Source organism: Chiloscyllium punctatum, chromosome 13 (assembly GCF_047496795.1).
Source record: "Chiloscyllium punctatum isolate Juve2018m chromosome 13, sChiPun1.3, whole genome shotgun sequence".
Lineage (NCBI taxonomy): Eukaryota > Metazoa > Chordata > Chondrichthyes > Orectolobiformes > Hemiscylliidae > Chiloscyllium > Chiloscyllium punctatum.
This window is the reverse complement of record NC_092751.1, coordinates 89,122,763-89,144,509: the sequence shown is the minus strand read 5'-3', so window position 1 is coordinate 89,144,509 and position 21,747 is coordinate 89,122,763. Positions and strand designations below refer to the sequence as shown.

Below are 21,747 nucleotides of genomic sequence, written 5' to 3'. Positions count from 1 at the left end.
ACAGACCATAATGTATATAATGCAGTCTACAACCTATAGCGCATAGAACTGTACAGACCATAATGTATATAATGCAGTCTACAACCTATAGCGCATAAAACTGTACAGACCATAATGTATATAATGCAGTCTACAACCTATAGCGCATAGAACTGTACAGACCATAATGTATATAATGCAGTCTACAACCTATAGCGCATAGAACTGTACAGACCATAATGTATATAATGCAGTCTACAACCTATAGCGCATATAACTGTACAGACCATAATGTATATAATGCAGTCTACAACCCAATAATCCTGACCAAAAGTCAAAGACTATGATTGAAGCATTGATCAGGCATAGAATTCAATGGAATTGTTCCCCTCTCTTGCTACCATAAACTCTCAAGGCTCATTTGACTGCACCTTCCAAAGCCATAACCTCAATCACCGAAGGTCAAGGGTTGTAGATGGATGGGAACACCACCGCCTTCAAGTTCCTCACCGTCCTGACTTGGAACTACATCAGCGTTCCTTCAGTGTCACTGAGTCAAAATCCTGGAGCTCTCTCTGTAACAGCACTCCCAGGCATACTTACACTCTGAGGACTGCAGTGCTTCAGGGAGATGGCAGATCACTGTGTTTCAAAGAGTAAGTAGGGATGGGCAATAAATGCTGAGCAACTCAGAGACCACTAGATCCCGTGAACAAATGGGACATTATCAGTTAACCATTATTTCCTATTTTCAACCTCTTGTATATAGGATCCATACAGCGTGGTAACAGTCCATTCAAAGTTACAATGACCCTCTGAAGAGCATCCCAATGAGCCTTTCCCATGGCCAATCCACCTAACCTGCACATCTTTGCACTGAAGGAGGAAACTCACACAGACACAGGGAGAGCATGCAAACGCCACACAGACAGTTGCCCAAGGGTGGAATTGAACTTAAGTCCCTGATACTGCGAGACAGCAGTGCTAACCACTGAGCCACTCTTGACAATGCTCTTTGATGCCTCTTAAAATTAATCAACTCAGAAACATTGAATTGCGAGAAAGGCTGTAAATACTTTGCTTGCAAAACTGCAACAGAATTTCAGTCCTTACCTACCAATTACATTTTTATTTATTAATGGAGGGTTGCTTTTTGAATCACAAGCCACGATTATATTTTAAAACTCAATGTTCAGTTACTTTTTGAAACTTGATTAAAGTGACATGTTTATTTTTACTGTGGGCAGCATAGTGGCTCAGTGGTTAACACTGCTGCCTCACAGTACCAGGAACCCAGGTTCAATTCCAGCCTCTGGTGACTCTCTGTGTGGAGCTTGCATGTTCTCCCTGTGTCTGCGCAGGTTTCCTCCGGGTGCTCTAGATTCCTCCCACAGTCCAAAGATGTGCAGATTAGGTGAATTGGCCATGCTAAATTGCCCATAATATCCAGGAATGTGTAGGAAGTATGAGTTAGTCAAAGGTAAATATAGGGTAGGGGAATGGGTCTCTTTGGGTTACTCTTGGGAGGGTCGGTGTGGACTTGTTATGCCGAATGGCATGTTTCCATACTGTAGGGATTCTATGATAAGATTACCTGAGTGATTGTAACTGCTTTTGATTTCCCGCAGAAAGCCCATGACTATAATAAGATGCTTCAGTGAATGTGTAACCAATATTGATTGCTGTTGATCTAATTCTGGATTGCACATGTTGCTGCAGGTTTGAAGTTAACAGGAGGAATAGGCAGTAAATGGCAAGGCATTTATGTTCTGGAGGTTGTGCCGAATTCCCCCGCCAGTTTGGAGGGAAGTCTGCAGCCGAGAGACAAGATCCTTTATATCTGCGATATGTGCACCATGGGTATGACTCTGGATGATGCTGTGCGAGCGTGTGACACAGAGAATGGCATCATAAAAATCAAGGCCCTGAGGTGAGACAGTCTTTTTGCAAAGCTTCATGAATGGCATTGCCTCACTGCTTGCAGCTACCTGGATGTGTGGTGCATCAATATCCGAAAAATGTTGACATTGCCAATACCATAGACATGAGCTTTCTGTCGCCACTAAAGCTGAATTCAGTTGCAGGACAGTTCATAAGTGGTATGTTGGCTGAGTGGTTAGCACTGCTGCCCTCCCAGCACCAAGTACCAGGTTCGATTCCAGCCTCAGGCGGCTATGTAGAGTTTGCACATTCTCCCCCCGCCCCTCCCCCCCCGTCTGTATGGATATCCTCCTACTGTCCAAAGATGTGCAGGTTTGGTGGATTGGCCATGCTAAATTACCCATAGTGCCCAGTGATTATGCAGGCGATGTGGATTAGCCATGGGAAATGCAGGGATGGGGGTGGGAGGAGTGAGTCTGGGTAGGATGCTCTTTGGAGGGTCTGTGTGAACTTGATGGGCTGAATGGCCTGCTTCCACACTATAGCTATTCTATGATTCTAAGCAGTTCCATTGATAGTCATGGAAGTTGGAAACAAAGTGGATGGCAATATGAGGGAAATAACTTGATGGGCTCCAGGACTGAAGTGAGACAGTGCTCCTACACCTCTTTATTCCAAGTGTACTGAGGCGAATTGTTGCATGTCAGTGCCATCACAACAACAGTCATGTTTTGATGAGATGGGGGTATCTCGGCTACGGTTGGCATTTTCTGCCCATCTGATTTGCCCTTTTAAAAAAAAAATCAAAAAATGGAATTCCTTCAGTGCAGAAAGAGGCCATTTAGCCTCTTGAGTCTGCACAGACCCTCCAAAGAGCATCCACCCAACCCTACATTTTCCATGACTACCGAGCCAGGAAACTACTGATAATCCAGCATTGCCCCATCCATCTGATCTGCACATCTTTAGATTGTGGGAGGATGCCCTACACAGGTACATTCCACACAGACAGTTAACCCAAGGCTAGAATTGAACCTGGGACCCTGACATTGTGAGGTAGCAGTGCTAAACACTGAGCCACTCTTATTCAGGCATTTAAGCATCACATAAGAATCAACCATACTGATATGGTTTTTGGAACCACATGTAGGCCAGACTGGGTAAGGAGGACAGATTCCCTTCCCATTAGTTAAACCAGGTGGGTTTTATATAACAATCAATGATTTTTCGTGGTCACTACTATTGAGACTAGCTTTCAGTACAAGATATTTTTATTAATTGGATCTGAGCCCCATGACCCCAGTGCATTTAGCTGGGCTTCTGTGTAACATGTCCAATGACAATACCGTACACCATGATCTCTCCGTTTTTAGTGAGTGTCAAGTATGAATTAAATCATTGTTGTTTTCAGCTCTGATTGAAAGAGACAAGTACGACCTTTTATGGAATAGTGGCTTTAAATAGAGTGGTGTTTGGCAATGCATCCACGACATTCGACATTTAAATGAGTATCCATTTTGTTATGTTATGTCTATACATATGTCCCAGCTATACAATCAGATTGTTTTAACATTCTAATGTCTAAACTGGTTTTATTTTGCTTCCTCAGGGATGGTAAACCAGTGATGACTGAATCACAAAAGCCTGGTAAGCCACTCTCCAGCCTCAGTAAGTGTAAGCGGTCAGGATTAGTATGTGTGTCACATCAACTGAAATGCTGCTATAATTACTGAGCAGATAGACACAGCTACGTGTGTGACTGCGTGTCACCTGAGAAGGCAGCATCTTGCCTTTATGGGGTGTACATTGCAGCATTGATTTCACAACAACTACATGCATCTGTATAGCGTCTTTAATGTAACGGAATGCCCCAAGGCGTTCCTCAGTATGGTGAGCAAACAGAACTTGACAGAGTTTCCACAAGTTCAGAGGGTGATGGAATGCTCTCCAATTGTCCGGTTGAGTGCAGATTCAACAACACTCGAGAATCTTGACAGCATCCTGGCTGATTTATGCTCCATCCACCACTTTCACCCCCTCCACTTCCAACACACATTAGCAGCAGTGCGTGTGTGCAAACTACAAGATGTACTACAGCAACTCACCCAGGCCCCTTCAACAGCTCTTTCCAAACCTGCTGTCACTACCTTCCAGCAGTGGATGCACAACACCATCACCTCACCCTATCCCTAATCCAGAATAACACCAGCACCTCACCCTATCACTAATCCAGAATAACACCAGCACCTCACCCTATCACTAATCCAGAATAACACCAGCATCTCACCCTATCCCTAATCCAGAATAACACCAGCACCTCACCCTATCCCTAATCCAGAATAATACCAGCACCTAACCCTATCCCTAATCCAAAATAACACCAGCACCTCACCCTGTCCCTAATCCAGAATAACACCATCACCTAACCCTATCCCTAATCCAGAGTAACACCAGCACCTCACCCTATCCCCAATCCAGAATAACACCATCACCTCACCCTATCCCTAATCCAGAATAACACCATCACCTCAACCTATCCCTAACCCAGCATAATACCAGCACCTAACCCGATCCCTAACCCAGCATAACACCAGCACCTAACCTGATCCCTAACCCAGCATAACACCAGCACCCAACCCTGTCCCTAATCCAGCATAACACCAGCACCTACCCCAATCCCTAACCCAGCATAACACCAGCACTTAACCTGATCCCTAACCCAGAATAACATCAGCATCTATCCCTATCCCTAACCCAGAATAATACCAGCACCTAACCATTCATTAGCAGAGGGATTGAATTCAAGAGTCGTGAGGTGATGTTGCAGCTGTACAGGACCTTGGTTAGACCACATTTGGAGTACTGTGTGCAGTTCTGGTCGCCTCACTTTAGGAAAGATGTGGAAGCTTTGGAGAGGGTGCAGAGAAGATTTACCAGGATGTTGCCTGGAATGGAGAGTAGGTCGTACGAGGATAGGTTGAGAGTTCTCGGCCTTTTCTCGTTGGAACGGCGAAGGATGAGGGGTGACTTGATAGAGGTTTATAAGATGATCAGAGGAATAGATAGAGTAGACAGTCAGAAACTTTTTCCCCGGGTACAACAGAGTGTTACAAGGGGACATAAATTTAAGGTGAAGGGTGGAAGGTATAGGGGAGATGTCAGGGGTGGGTTCTTTACCCAGAGAGTGGTGGGGGCATGGAATGCGCTGCCCGTGGGAGTGGTAGAGTCAGATTCATTGGCGACCTTTAAGCGGCATTTGGATAGGTACATGGATGGGTGCTTAATCTAGGATAGAAGTTCGGCACAACATCATGGGCCGAAGGGCCTGTTCTGTGCTGTATTGTTCTATGTTCTATCTATGTTCTATATCGCCAACCCAGCATGACACCAGCACCTACCCCAATCCCTAACCCAGCATAACACCAGCACCTAACCTGATCCATAACCCAGAATAACATCAGCATCTATCCCTATCCCTAACCCAGAATAATACCAGCACCTAATCCGATCGCCAATCTAGCATGACACCAGCATCTAACCCGATCACCAACCCAGCATGACACCAGCATCTAACCCGATCACCAACCCAGCATGACGCTAGCACCGAATCCTATCGGCAACCCAGCATGACACTAGCACCTAACCCTATTGCCAACCCAGCATGACACCAGCACTTAACCCTATCGCCAACACAGCATGACACCAGCACCTAACCCGATCGCCAACACAGCATGACACCAGCACCTAACCCGATCGCCAACCCAGCATGACACCAGCACCTAACCCAATCGCCAACCCAGCATGACTCTAGCACCTAACCCGATCGCCAACCTAGCATGACACCAGCACCTAACCCTATTGCCAACCCAGCATGACACTAGTACCTAACCCTATTGCCAACCCAGCATGACACCAGCATCTAACCCGATCGCCAACCCAGCATAACACCAGCACCTAACCCAATCCCTAACCCAAAATAACATCAGCATCTATCCCTGTCCCTAACCCAGAATAATACCAGCACCTAACCATATCGCCAACCCAGCATGACACCATCACCTAACCCGATCGCCAACCCAGCATGACACCAGCACCAAACCCTATCGCCAACCCAGCATGACACTAGCACCTAACCCGATCGCCAACCTAGCATGACACCAGCACCTAACCCGATCGCCAACCCAGCATGACGCCAGCACCTAACCCGATCGCCAACCCAGCATGACGCTAGCACCGAATCCTATCGGCAACCCAGCATGACACTAGCACCTAACCCAATCGCCAACCCAGCATGACACCAGCACTTAACCCTATCGCCAACCCAGCATGACACTAGCATCTAACCCGATCGCCAACCTAGCATGACACCAGCACGTAACCCGATCGCCAACCCAGCATGACACCAGCACCTAACTTTATCCCTAACCCAGCAAGGCACCCACCATCCTGATTTGGAAATATATCATTGTTCCTTCAGTGTGGTGGGATCAATATCCAGAATTTACTGTCCTGTGATAGTCCTTGCACCCCACTGACTGCAGCAGTTCATGAAGGCAACTCATTGCCACCTCCTGAAGGACAGTCAAGGATGGGTAATAAATGCTGGCCCAGCCAACAATGTCCACATCCCATGAATGAAGGAGAAATATTAGCACAGTTGGTTAAAGGTAAATGGTTATGTTGGAGCCAAGAATTATTTTAGCTTTCAGAAAGGCAGAATTCTGAAAGATTTGTCATATGTCGCTATGAAAGAAAGGGAAGTCAATGTAGAAGCAGGAAATGGAGTTTATAGATAAGCAGTAGAGTAACCTCATCACTGACCTTCTGTTTTGTGAATAGGGGAGTGAGCTGGCTTTCAGGCTGGCCTTTGTTTGGACTGCTGAGCAAAGTAACTAGCCTGGCCAGAGGTTTCAACAAACACTTAACACTGGTTATAATCTCCGCTAAGGTTTAGAAATAGATCATAGAATCCCTACAGCGTGGAAGCAGGTCCTTTGGCCCAACAAGTCCACACCAACCCTCTGAAGAGCATCCCACCCAGACCCATTCCCCTACCCTATATTTATCCCTGATTAATACACCTAACCTACACATTCCTGAACACTATTGGCAATTTAGCATGGCAAACCCACCCTAACCTGCATATCGTTGGACACTGGGAGGAAACCAGAACACAGACACAGGGAGAATGTGCAAACTCCATACAGACAGTGGCCCGAGGCTGGAATCGAACCCAGGTCCCTGGCGTTATGAGGCAGCAATGCTAACCAACAAGCCACTGTGATATTTGGAAAGACAGCACAATGTAATGTGCTTTTCTCAATGACATCAGAAATCAAGTGTAGGTGTCACAGTGATCTATTTTCTGCTGACATGGAACAAGCCTGGATCCCATTAGGACTCTTTCACAGCACATTGCCATACAGGACCCACTTTCAGGCAATGACATGGACATTTTCCAATAGCAACACTCTTTGATTCAGGACCTAACTGTGTGACCCAGTGCAGGTTAAGCACATATAACTGCCGACATAATTTACAGCATCTCAGGACTTCTGCTTGTGTGACAATATCGCACATAATGCAAGGGAAAAATCCCATATTAGAGAGGGGTTTAAGAATCACAAATGATCATGTTAATTATAGTGTTACAAATATTGTTGTATTAAGTATGTGGAGCACTTATAAAGTTAGACTGCAAGGACTCTGGGTAATTAGGTAGGTAGGTAGCTAGCAAATATATGTCACATGTATCATACAGATTATCAAGGCAAGTGTTAGTGTCCTTACATTTTACTTCAACTGGGGTCAGTTAGCTCAGTTGGCTGAATGGCTGGTTTGTGATGCCAACAGTGTGGCAGCTCCTGTGCCAGCTGAGTACCATGATGGTCCAACCTTCTTAACCTCACCTGTTGCCTGAAACTGTGTGTGTGCAGATCGATCTCAGGTGATATTTCACGATAGTGCACCCTCTCCTATCTCAGTAGGGGCACACATTCTAAAGTCAAGTCCGGGGATTTCTGTGCTTCATCAACATTGCTCCCACAGGGTCTGTGTTCATGCATTTGCAAGCATTCCAGATCCTTAGTCATTCAGTGACATTCAAAATACATAGGCATTCATGCATACATAATACAACCAGCTTGAGAAGTGATCAACACAAGGAAATAAGCTTAAAAATGCCTTGAGGACTGCTCATCCTGTTTAGTTACTTATTACTCCTCTGCAACTGACATTGCTCGGCTGAGATTTACCCCTTTAAGTTGAAGCATTCTGCCCCACATTTACTTTCATTTATATGTGTCATGTGAGTTCAAGGGAATAATGACATCCTGAAAGATCAAATTAACTTAATTATTGGCGTAACTCCTAATCAGAAGATTAGTATTAAGAGGCTGTTGAGCTTTTGGTAGATGGAACTGTTCGAGGATTCAAAGTGGATTTTTGCTTTGAGAGCCAACAATTGACTCCTGCAAAAACATTGCAGGACTTTCACAGTGAAAAAGGATGAAAGAGAGACAGCATGCTAATACATGGAAACCTTAAGCGGAGCAGTTCCGATTTCCTTTTCTTTAAAACTTCATGGGAGGTTCACCACATTGGCAAGGAAAAAGATCACGTTTTACTCACAATCGCTATTTTCCCTCCAGAATGCGGGGGTGAGCGGCCTGTAGTCCCGGTGAATTGAGTACAGGAGTTGGGAGGCCATGTTGCGGCTGCAGAGAACATTGGTTCGCCCACTTAGTCATAAAGTCATAGTGAAGTACAGCATAAAAAATGACCCTTCAGTCCAACCTGTCCATGCTGACCAGATATCCCAATCCAATCTAGTCCCACCTGCTAGCACCCGGCCCATATCCCTCCAAACACTTCCTATTCATATACCCATCCAAATGCCTCTTAAATGTTGCAATTGTACTCCACCACATCCTCTGGCAGCTCATTCCATACACATGCCACCTTCAGTATGAAAAGGTTGTCCCTTAGGTCTCTTTTATATCTTTCCCCTCTCACCCTAAACTATGCCGTCTAGTTCTGGACTCCCTGACCCCAGGGAAAAGACTTTGTCTATTTATCCTATCCATGCCCCTCATGATTTTATAAACCTCTATAAGGTCACCCCTCAGCTCCAGGGAAAACAGCCTCAGTCTGTTCAGCCTCTCCCTATAGGTCAAATCCTCCAACCCTGGCAACATCCTTGTAAATCTTTTCTGAACCCTTTCAAGTTTCACAACATCTTTCCAATAGGAAGGAGACCAGAATTGCACACAATATTCCAACAGTGGCCTAACCAATGTCCGCAACATGACCTCCCAACTCCTGTACTCCATGCTCTGACCAATAAAAGAAAGCATACCAAACACCTTCTTCACTATTCTATCTACCTGTGACTCCACTTTCAAGGAGCTACAAACCTGCACTCGAAGGTCTCTTTGTTCAGCAACATTCCTCGCACCTTACCATTAAGTGTATAAGTCCTGCTAAGATTTGCCTTCCCAAAATGCAGCACCTCGCATTTATCAGAATTAAACTCCATCTGCCACTTCTCAGCCCATTGGCCCATCTGGTCCAGATCCTGTTGTAATCTGAGGTAACCTTCTTCACTATCCACTACACCGGCAATTTTGGTGTCATCTGCAAACTTATTAACTGTACCTCTTATGCTCACATTCAAATCATTTATGTAAATTACAAAAAGTAGTGGACCCAGCACTAATCCTTGTGATACTCCACTGATCACAGGCCTCCAGTCTGAAAAACAACCCTCCACCACCACCCTCTGTCTTCTACCTTTGAGCCAGTTCTGTATCCAAATCTCTAGTTCTCCAAGTATTCCGTGAGATCTAACCTTGCTAACCAGTCTCCCATGGGGAACCTTGTCGAAAACCTTATTGAAGTCCAAATAAATCACATCTACTGCTCTGCCCTCATTAATCCTCTTTGTTACTACTTCAAAAAACTCAATCAAGTTTGTGAGACATGATTTCCCACACACAAAGCCATGTTGACTATCCCTAATCAATCCTTGCCTTTCCAAATACATGTACATCCTGTCCTTCAGGATTCCCTCTAAAAACTTGCCCACTACCGACGTCAGGCTCATTGGTCTATAGTTCCCTGGCTTGTCCTTACCACCCTTCTTAAACAGTGGCACCACGTTAGCCGACCTCCAGTCTTCCTGCACCTCACCTGTGACTATTGATGATACAAATATCTCAGCAAGAGGCCCAGCAATCACTTCTCTAGCCTCCCACAGAGTTCTCGGATACACCTGATCAGGTCCTGGGGACTTATCCACCTTTAACCATTTCAAGACATTCAGCACTTCCTCCTCTGTAATATGGACATTTTGCAAGATGTCACCATCTATTCCCCTACAGTCTATATCTTCCATATTGTTTTCCACAGTAAATACTGATGCAAAATATTCATTTAGTATCTCCTCCATTTTCTGTGGCTCCACACAAAGGCTGCCTTGCTGATCTTTGAGGGGCCCTATTCTCTCCCTAGTTACCCTTTTGTCCTTAATATATTTATAAAAACCCTTTGGATTCTTCTTAATTCTATTCGCCAAAGCTATCTCATGTCCCCTTTTTGCCCTCCTGATTTCCCTCTTAAGTAAACTCCTCCTTCCTTTATACTCTTCTAAGGATTCATTCGATCTATCCTGTCTATACCTTTCATATGCTTCCTTCTTTTTCTCAACCAAACCCTCAATTTCTTTAGTCATCCAGCATTCCCCATACCTACCAGTCTTTCCTTTTACCCTGACAGGAATATACTTTCTCTCCTAGTTACCCTTTTATCCTTAATATATCTGTAAAAACCCTTTAGATTCTTCTTAATTCTATTCGCCAAGGCTTCCCATTTTCCAGCCATCCATTTGCCTGTGAACATCTGCCCCCAATCAGCTTGCGAAAGTTCTTGCCTAATACCATCAAAATTAGCCTTTCTCCAATTTAGAACTTCAACTGTTAGATCTGGTCTATCCTTTTCCAGCACTATTTTATATCTAATAGAATTATGGTCATTGGCCCCAAAGTGCTCCCTCACTAACACCTCAGTCACCTGCCCTGCCTTATTTCCCAAGAGTAGGTCAGGTTTTGCACCTTCTCTAGTAGGTACATCCACATACTGAATCAGAAAATTTTCTTGTACACACTTAACAAATTCCTCTCCATCTAAACCCTTAACACTATGCAGTCCCAGGCAATATTTAGAAAGTTAAAATCCCCTACCATAACCATTATTATGGCCAATTATTCTTGCAGATAGCTGAGATCTCCTTACAAGTTTGTTTCTCAATTTCCCTCTCCCCCCACCTCCCCCCCACCTTACTAGTTTAAATCTTTCCAAGCAGTTCTAGCAAATTTCCCTGCCAGTATATTAGTCCCCTTCCAATTTAGGTGCAATCCGTCCTTCTTGTACAGGTCAATTCTACCCCAAAAGAGATTCCAATGATCCAAAAATGTGAATCCTTCTCCCATACACCAGCTCCTCAGCCATGCATTCATCTGCTCTATCTTCCTATTCCTGCCCTCACTAGCTCGTAGTGCTGAGAGTAATCCAGATATTACTACCCTTGAGGACCTCCTTTTTAAATTCCTTCCTAAGTCTCTGTCATCACCCTTCAAGAATCTCAACCTTTTCCCTTCCAATGTCGTTGGTTCCAATGTGGACAATGACCTCTTGCTGACCCTTCTCCTCCTTGAGAACATTCTGCACCCTCTCTGAGACATCCTTGATCCTGGCACAAGGGAAACAACACACAATTCTGCTTTTTCTCTGCTGGCCACAGAAACGTCTGTCTGTACATCGGACTAGAGTATCCCCTAAAACATTTGATCTTTTGGAACCTGACATACCCCTTGTTGCATTTGAGCCAGTCTCAATACCAGAAACTTGGCTGTTCATGCTATGTTCCCCTGAGAATCCATCACCCCTTACATTTTCCAAAACAGCATACTTGTTTGAAATGGGTATAGCCACAGAGCACACCTGCATAGGTGCCTACCTCTCTTACCTTTCCTGGAGTTAACCCATCTATGTGACTGTATCTGAGACTTCCCCCCCTTCCTATAACTGCCATCCATAATATATTGTTGCTGTTGCAAATTCCTCATTGCTTCTGTCTCTCCAACTGATCCATTCAATCTGATAAGATTCGCAGCCAACAGCATTTATTACAGATATCATCCGCAGTAACCCTTAAACTCTTTCTTTAAACTCCCACATCTGACAAGAAGCACAGATCACTCTTCTAAAGGCCATTTTTGCTCCTTCACAATCTACTGACCCAAAAAATACACCATCTTATTCCTCACAGTAATTGCTACTCCTGGAATTCGAGGAAATCACCTCCAGCACCTAAAATACCTCAAAAAAAGAGTAGCTGCTACAGCCAGAAATTTTTCCCGTCCTCCATCTTGGATTACCCAGAATCCAATCTGGAACACTGTGTTCAATTCTGGGCTCCCTGCTATAAGAAAGTGTTTGTTAAGAAAGGGTTCAGAAAAGATTTACAAGGGTGTTGCCAGGGTTGGAGGGTTTGAGCTGTAGGGAGAGGTTGAATAGGCTGGGGCTGGTTTCTCTGCAGCATCAGAGGCTGAGGGGTGACTTTATAGAGGTTTATAAAATCCTGAGGAGTATGGATTGGGTAAATAGCCAAGTTCTTTTCCCCAGGGTAGTGGAGTCAAACTAGATGGCATTTGTTTAAGGTGAGAGAGGAAGATTTAAAAGACCCCTAAGGGGCAACGTTTTCATGCAAAGAGTGGCGCGTGTATGGAATGAGCTGCTGGAGGAAATGGTGGAGGTTGGTACAATTACAACATTTAAAAGGCTGGGTACCTGAATAGGAATGGTTTAGAGGGATATGGCTCAAATGCTGGCAAATGGGATGAGATTAATTTAGGATATCTGATGGCATGAATGAGTTGGACGGCAGGGTCTGTTTCCATGCTATACAGCTTGATGACTGTATGACTCTATGTGGTGTATGTACACCCACAGCTCTATAAGGGAGTGTCTTCCAGGACTTTGACCCTATGGCATTGAAGAAATTGTGGAATGAGATTGAAGAGGTGATAGACCTGGGGTTAACACAGGAACAACAGCCAGTAATAAAAGGGACACCGATTCAGGAATTCACAGGTAAAATAAAAGCAGAAAATTTGAAGAAACATCTTCACATCTTTGAGGGAGGTGATGACTTAATGGTATTTACTGTTAATCCAGAGACCTGGATCATGTTCCAGTTTGAATCCCACCCCGGCAGATCATGGAATTTGAATTTAAATTTTTAAAACATTGGAATTAAGAGTTTAATGAATCCATTGCCAATTGTTGGAGAAAAACCCATCTGGTTTACTAATGTCCTTTTGGGAAGGAAACTGTCATCTTCACCTGGGCTGGCCTACATGTGACTCCAGACCCACAGCATAACTCTTAACTGCCCTCTGGGAAATTAGGAATGGGCAATAAATGCTGCCTAGCCAGATTTTGTGCCAAGCACAAGTCTTGTTAATGATGCAATGACCTACAGGATTTATTCAGCTGCACTGCAGTTTCATGAGTGGAAAGAGCATGAAGAGTGAAAAGGAAGAAAAGGAAAAGTAGGTAGACCGATGCATTTGGAGCAGAGGAAAAAGAAGGCATGATCTGAAATATAGGAACGGTATTAGGGAAGACTTGCAAGGCATAATGGGAGACTGATGCATTGAAAGAGGGAGTTCAAGTTGTGATGTTAGAGGTGAATGTCAGATCAAGTGAATGCAGCCATATAACGGTAGAGCGAAGAACGAGGCCGTTTGACCCATCATGACCGTGCTGCCTCCTTGAAAGAGCAATTCAATCAGCCTTACTCCTCTGCACTTCCCTCAAAGTCCTCCCAAGCATTCATCCAATTCCCTTTTGAAAGTTACTGTTGAATTTGCTTCCCCACTTAGAGTTAGACTATCGTCACCAGCCATAAAGAGTGAAATTTCCTCATTCCTCCTCTAATTCTAACACAACTGGACAGGGTAGATGTAGGGATGATGTTCCCGATGGGGGGGGGGTTGTCCAGAACCAGTCTGGGGATTCAGGGAGGGCCATTTTGGATGGGGATGAGGAGATATTTCTTTACCCAGTTATTTTAAATCCATGCCCTCTGGTTACTGAATCTCTTTCCAGCTTTTCCCTTCTTATTCAACCAAAACCCTTTGTGGATTTGAACACCTCTGTTAAATCATCACTTAATCATCACTTGTTCTATAGAGAACAATCCCAGCTTCTCCACTCTCTCTGTGCATTCAATGTCCTTTTTGCCTGATACCATTCAACCAGATCTGCTCTGCACCTTCTCCAAGGCTCTTTCCTAAACTGCATAAAATGAAATAAAGCACTACAGATTAGATTAGATTACATTACAGTGTGGAAACAGGCCCTTCGGCCCAACAAGTCCACACCGACCCGCCGAAGCGCAACCCACCCATACCCCTACATTTACCCCTTACCTAACACTACAGGCAATTTAGCATGGCCAATTCACCTGACCTGCACATCTTTGGACTGTGGGAGGAAACCGGAGCACCCGGAGGAAACCCACGCAGACACGGGGAGAATGTGCAAACTCCACACAGTCAGTCGCCTGAGGCGGGAATTGAACCCAGGTCTCCGGCGCTGTGAGGCAGCAGTGCTAACCACTGTGTCACCGTGCCGCCCAATCAGCAATTTAGAAAATACGAGAATGCTTGATAAGGTAACTCCACAGAGGCCGTTACCCTATCACTGGGTCACCCTATATTTACATGTGTGTAGTACTTGACACTGGTCTGGCTCCCTCAGAGCCAGCTCTCAGAGTGAGCAGAACCTCTGGCACTCCTGTTTATATCTGTCCGTCAGGGCTCCTTGATTGGACCAAATTGACAGATGCAATCGGGGAACTCACATTATATGAGGTCCACCTCATTACAATCGCTAGCTCATAGAAACATAGAAAATTGGAGCACAAGGAGGCCATTCGGCCCTTTGAGCCTGCTCTGCTATTCATCATGATTATGGCTGATCGTCCAACTCAATAGCCTGATCCTGCTTTCTCTCCATAACCTTTGATCCCATTCGTGCTAAGTGCTATATCTAGCTGCCTCTTGAATACATTCAATGTTTTGTCATCAACTATTTCCTGTGGCAATGAATTCCACAGGCTCGCTACTCTTTGGGTGAAGAAATGTCTCCTCATCTCCATGCTAAATGGCCCACCCTGAATCCTCAGACTGGTTCTGGACACATCCACCATCGGGAACATCTCCCTGTATTTACCCTGTCTAGTCCTGTTAGAATTTTATAAGTCTCTATGAGATACCCCCCCTCCCCCCTTATTTATCTGCTCTTCAGCGAAAACAATCCTGACCTGGTCAATCTCCCCTCATACGTCAGTCCCGCCATCCCTGGAAACCTTCCCTCAAGAGCAAGAACATCCTTCCTCAGCTAAGGAGACCAAAACTGCACACAGTATTCTAGTTATGGCCCCACCAAGGCCCTGTATAACTGCAACAACACATCCCCGCTCCTGTACTCGAAACCTCTCACAATGAAGGCAATATCTTGCAATTTGACTTATTACCAAATAGAAAACAAGCTGTTGTAGATATGATTCATGTTGGTTCAATTCAATTCGGTTCTGGAGCAAGTATAATTGTAATATACTGTTAGGGGGAGAAATCAGCAGGTTTTCATCTGGGGGTTAGACCTCAGACTAATCAGCTGAACTCACTGGCAAGATCTTATTCTATGATGAAGGTTGTTTAAGTGAGTTTCACTGGTTCAAATCTGTCCCAGGAGGAGGCTGTCATCTCATGTGGAGTGAAGTAAATGAGATAGAGCTGTCTGAACTCTGGCAGTGATAATAGAGGTGTAATTTAAGCTTCACTCACTGAAGACAGTCTCATTGCATGGGCACATACTGGAGATAGCTCCATGCCATTTCTCTCAGTACCAGGCACCTTTTTGGTTTTGCTTTAGATATAAGAAAGAAATTATGTCAGAGATCAATTGACTTGCTCCTGGCCGTGACATTGATCAATCAAATTATTTCTGAGGAGAGCCTGGAAGAACTTATTGCTTTTCTCACTGGCGTTTGAATGTGTTAGGTCAACTATTCATTCCATAATTTCAGAATTGTCATCAACCTGTAATGTAGCTTAACCTCTTGTCACGTTAGTTCACCTTCATATTTTAATGCTGATTTGAATATAAAGGAGTTGGTGCCAGTGGTTAACAGAGCAGTGTATTCCCTCAAGAACCTACAAACGCCAGCTCATGCTGGTCATGTTGGCTGCCATTGACCTGGAGGTCGCCAAATTGCTTTTTATTTTAGTACAGGTCGTTCTGTAAGAAAGTGCGTTTCATCAACGCGAATTTACTGTAACACGATTGACAAGTTGGGGATGCTGTTTCCATCGCGCAAACTTTTAAAACATTTATAACGTGCACAAAACGCAACCATTGCATTCTAGAAGTACTGATAGTACACATACCTACCAAAAATTTAGGAATGGCTGTAAATAAAAAGAAATGTATGAGATAGGAGCAGACTAATCAGTCCCTCAAGTTTGCTCCACCATTCAATATTCTGATTATTGCACATTTCTGCCTTGTACGTTTCACCCCGTGTCTAACCAAGAATCAACCTACCCCTGCCTTAAAAATATCTACAGCCTCAGCTTCCGTTGCCTTTTGAGGAAGAGAGTTCCAAAGACCGATGACCCTCCTGGAGAAAAGCTTTCCCCTCATTAGATGGGCGACCATTTATTGTTGAGACAGTGACTTTGAGTTCTCGGCTCCCCCAAGGCAGGAACTGTCCATTCCGCTCTGTCAAGGACCCTCAGGATCAAAAGATGACGAAGAATGAGCAGGGGACTGAGACTAATACAGGCTTGATGGATGAAATGACCTCCTTCTATGTTGTAAGCTTCTACAGAAATACACATCGATGAAAACATCCTGCATTCCAGAGGAACACCTCTCACTGAGAAACACTTCCAATTTGAAAACATCAATTCTGACGTTGGCATGGAAATCCTTGAGTTAGGCCTCTTGTGCTGCTAGGCTGCTCTGCTGACATTGCCAAGGGACACATCTGGAACAGCTACATGAGAATGAGTTTCATGTGAGGTGGAGGAAGGAGGTGATTTTAGACAAGTTCAAGGAATGTTGTGGCATTAGCCGCTATAAAGGAAAACATGGAACCTAGTTGGATGTTGCATTTTTTGCCTTGGCACCTAGGTTTCCAAGGTGTGGGAGCTTCTGAACTATCTTCAGGCCAGTTGGAAGTTTCAGCTCATTTTTACCTGAAGTGATCTTTCATTGTGGAGTGGTTGCGATAAACACAGAACAACTTCTTAGTTTGACCAGCATGACCATTAGGGAGGGAGACCTGGCCTTCTGGAAGGAGCAATTAAAATAATTTACACTTGTTATAATAAGGAGATTTTAACAAAAGTACTGTTTGACTTGACATCCAATATGAAAGGCACAAAATTGCACAAGCAACTAAATTACAAAATACAAACCTTTACTGATTGTGAAATCTAGTATTAAGTATCACACACAACAGAAATTTCTGGTAAGGTTCAGCAGGTCTGGCAGCATCTGTGCAGAGAAATCAGAGTTAACCTTTCAGGTTCGGTCACCCTTCCTCTGAACTTCTGAGGGCAGTTCTAAAGAAGGGTCACCGAACCAGCAACATTAACTCTGACTTCTCTCCACAAACACCTCCAGACCTGCTGAGCTTTTCCAGCAATCTCTGTTTCTGTTTCTGATGTCCAGCACTCGCAGTTCTTTCAGTTTTTATTATTTTTCACACAACTGTGTAATGTACCAGAGCTACATTTGTAAGAGATAATAGCCCACCCTTACTTGGATACAGCAATATTGTCTGGTTGTGAATCATACAGTTTCATTTTTGTTTTGAAAGGATTTCCCCTCTATTTCTTGCCCAGTTCTGTGACTAAACAGTGGTAACCCAAACCCCAGAATCTCAGGAAAATTGAAAGCCTCCTCTGTGATGGGGTGGGAGAGCGAATTAGGGGGAATCAACACTGATTATTCAAAAAACAACAGGTCATGTTGTTGGAGAATTTACAATCAAAATTGCTGATGTAAATGAGCACAGCTACATCTCTCACTGGGGATAGCCTTATAAATATTCAGGATCAACTTTAAGTAATTTGTGAGTATCAATGATGGAGTAGTTACTTATGCATCAAATGGCTTTAAATCCAAGCGTTATAAAAGGAGTGCGGTTTAGTTTTAATCCCAAATAGGTTTTTGTGGCAAACCTCATGAGGATTCTTTGGTTCTAAATTCAGACGTATGTAAACCACTGGAGTTACAATCTGTGAAAGTAGCACATCTCTTCACTCCTCACTTTCCTTCTGAAATTAGGACAGGCTCTGACAACTGTCAGTGCATTGAGTGTAGGAGTTGGGGTATCATGTTGTGGCTGTACAGGACCTTGGTTAGGCCACTTTTGGAATACTGCATTCAATTCTGGTCTCCCTGCTTTAGGAAAGATGCTGCTCAACTTAAAAGGGTTCAGGAAAGATTGACGAGGATGTTGCCAGGGTTGGAGGGTTTGAGTTAATGGGATAGGCTAGGGTTTTTTTCCTTGGAACATTAGAGGCTGAGGGGTGACCTTATAGAGATTTATAAAATAATGAGGGGCATGGATGTGATAATTTCCCAGGATAGGGGAATCCAAAACTAGAGGGCATGGGTTTAAGGTGAGACATAAAGGTATAAAAGGGACCTAAGGAGCAAACTTTTCACTTAGAGGGTAGTGTGTGTTTGGAATGAGCTACATGAGTGTCACAAAGCTTGTCCATTTTTTTCTAAAAGCTGTTCCTTGGCTCAAAGATACTCTGACCTTGATTTTTTTTCAGAGGGGTAATAAACCGGGCTGGGCTCCGATCAGTCTGGTTTGGTACAGAGATGTAAAGGATGTTGAGAGGCCTTTTGTTTGTATGTAAACAGATGAGACTGCAGGCCAAAGTGGTCATGGTTTAGAAGTGACCTGTATAATGAAAGGGGAGTGGTCTGCTCTCTAGCTAGCTGAGCTGAGCTGAGCAGTTTTAGATTAGCCTTGAGCTGGTGAGAAGTTCAATAGGGAGCTGGGTGGAAATGCTCCCTCTCTCTTTCTGCCCTTCAACTTCAACCTGTAAGTATGGGTTCCATTTATACTGGATTTATAAAGGGAGTTTGCTTATTGGGACTGTTGTGTGTATTCGGAACAGCATGATTAAGTCTAGCTGGATAGGCTGAGTTCTGTAGGGGTTCTTTATTCTGTTCTTTGGGTTTCATTGTGCAATTTTGTGATTAATTTTTGTCTGTTTTAAAATCTAGTAGTCAGCCTCGCTAACTTACTCGGGGTTATTTTCACTGTACACTTACCAAAATAAATTGCTAAGTTATGGTCTGAGCTGCCTGCTTGAGTGGTCTGGCTTAGTCCATAATACAGAGGAAGTGGTAGAGGTTGGTACAATTATAGAGGCATCTGGATGGTACATGAATAGGAAGGGTTTGGAGGGATATGGACCAAATGCTGGCAAATGGGACTAGATTAATTTAGGAAATCTGGTCAGCATGGACGAGTTAGACCAAAGTGTCTGTTTCCATGCTGTACATCTCTAAGACTCTATCTGTTACTTTCTACATCCTTGATCCTGTTTTGCCTCTATCCTTTCTTTCATGACTGTTCTGTCTTCTTATCTTTTATTATCTTAATTTTCAGGAGGTGCGAGCAGAAAGAAAGCTAAAAAATGTTTAGCGCTAAAAGGCAAGTGTGAGTATTCTGTTTGTGAGATTGCTGTGTTTCTGTTTCCCTATCTCTATCATTTAACGATGCTGCCTAAAATCAAAGCACCTCTGAGCACATCGCACTTTGCAGTAACTTTTGACATCTATGCATTTGCTCTTGGAAGCAAATAGATCACTTATTATGTAACCCCCAACAAAATGGGTAGATAAACAACAAATTTCCCCTTGTTGCTGGATGGATGGCTTTGGGTATGGACACTGGTGAAATTCTGCTCAAACAAATGTTCTCTGGCCTTTCAAATCCATCGTAGTCAGAAAACAGGACCTACGTTTCACAATGCATCAGAGCCCTCATCACCAGTAATGACTCAAACACCCATATTGATGTGTCTGGAGTGAGGTGAGATCAGCTCACAGTCTGAAACAGATCTGTAAGCCCAGGTCTAGTAATGGTAGGAGCAGCAAGCAGTTGGCACATGTTGTGTAAAGGTATGAGGCCCATTCTGATCAATATCCTTTGTACTGTCCACTATAATGGTAACATACAGAGTTAGTGAGAGAAGAACTCAGAACCTTGAAGGAGTAAGACCTACAACCTCATTGTTTTTGAAACAATGTCTATCATATTAATGTAATTCATGATTAGTTGCTATGTCATGGGAAATTGTTTGTGATAAGAGCCTCTTTTGGTTCCATTACCAAGTGGTTTTCTGCTATTTAACCAAACCAAAGGTGTTCTGTCAACCTTTATCAGGAAAGAGGATGGTGACTACAAATCTGTTAGGTAGCCCATACCAATATGATGATCACTGGTGAGGATTTCCCTCACTATAGCACACTTGTCATTTTGCATGAGTATTTATTGCAAGAATATATGCAAAGGATAGAACAGGATAAACCAGCTAATCTATTTGATCTTTCATCAGCGTGTCACACCTCAAATCTTGTCTCTTGTAAGGACAGTGACAGGAAGCACAATTGGTGAGGTACCGGGGTCTGAAGGAAGATTTTAGGTTAGGCCCTGTCACCATGTCCTTCCTGGAGCGATCTACATAAACGTAGTGAACACTTGAAGAGGTTGTGTTAAATGCAGCTGAAAAGTAATATCTTCAACCATTATCAGTACTCCTATTGGAATCACCCAACAAAATAATTTAGGATTATTGAATCCCATTTGAGCCCACACAAACCCTCCGAAGAACATCCCACACCACTACCATATACCCCTGCATTTCCCATGGTAACCCACCTTGCCTGAACAATTTAATTTGGTCATTTCACCCAATCTGCGCATCTTTGGACTGTGGAAGGAAACCAGAGCACCTGAAGAAAACCCACCTTCACACACACAGGGAGAGTGTGCAAACGCTACGCAGAGGGTGGAATTAAACCTGCGCTATGAGGCAGCAGTGCTAACCACTGAGCCACCCTAATTACTTAGGAGAGTAAAAGTGGTTGAAAAGTTGATGCTATGAACCTGATGCTTGCTTAATTAAAAGCAGGGAGTTACAAAATTTGAATCAAAAGCTTTCAGATTCATCATTCATTTGCCTTTTCCATGACCAATGAGTCACTGGGAGCAATCTGTATGGACTGTGTTCAGAGAAAGGGTTTCTGGTGCATGTCTCTGATGAGCTCAATTTTTGTACAAGTGGTGAATAATGCATGTTTTTCTTTGTAAATTTAAGGCTTCACTGACCGTAAGCTGACATCCAAAGCAGGACAAAGACAGCCTGAACGAGAGAAGCAGCAGACTCTGGATGGTGAGGGAGTCTTTCCATTGTCTGAATATGGTGTTATCTATTTTCTCTTCAAATCAGTAACCAGGCAGTGCTCTGAAAAAAAAACTAGCTGAGTTCTGGGTCCATTAAACTGCGTGATTAATTATTATCGAGCTGTGATTTCAGAGGGCATTTCTGTGCCTGACAAAGCCCTCCTGCTCTAAGGGGTTGCTGAGTAACAGCAAGCCAGGGGGCAGAAAAGCGACAGGTTATTAAAGCTCTTGTCCTGTAGAAATAAGAGTCAGCAGGTAAGAATAAAGCACAGAGCTGGAGAAGATCTGAATCTGTACAAGATTGTGAGTTATTCAAA

General features: G+C 43.8%; 1 protein-coding gene across 7 annotated transcripts in view; it reads left to right on the top strand.

Moving 5' to 3' along the window:
• ptpn20 (protein tyrosine phosphatase non-receptor type 20) overlaps positions 1-21,747 on the top strand; it is a 436,259-nt gene that overhangs the window by 320,408 nt on the left and 94,104 nt on the right. For 5 of the 7 annotated variants that reach the window (XM_072583170.1, XM_072583173.1, XM_072583174.1 and 2 more), the window contains 4 exons: positions 1,699-1,909; positions 3,470-3,507; positions 19,631-19,681; positions 21,345-21,419. In XM_072583170.1, the coding sequence (XP_072439271.1) occupies positions 1,699-1,909; positions 3,470-3,507; positions 19,631-19,681; positions 21,345-21,419 (375 nt within the window). The remainder of the gene's footprint in view (positions 1-1,698; positions 1,910-3,469; positions 3,508-19,630; positions 19,682-21,344; positions 21,420-21,747) is intronic. The other 2 variants (XM_072583171.1, XM_072583172.1) reach the window with 2 other exon arrangements.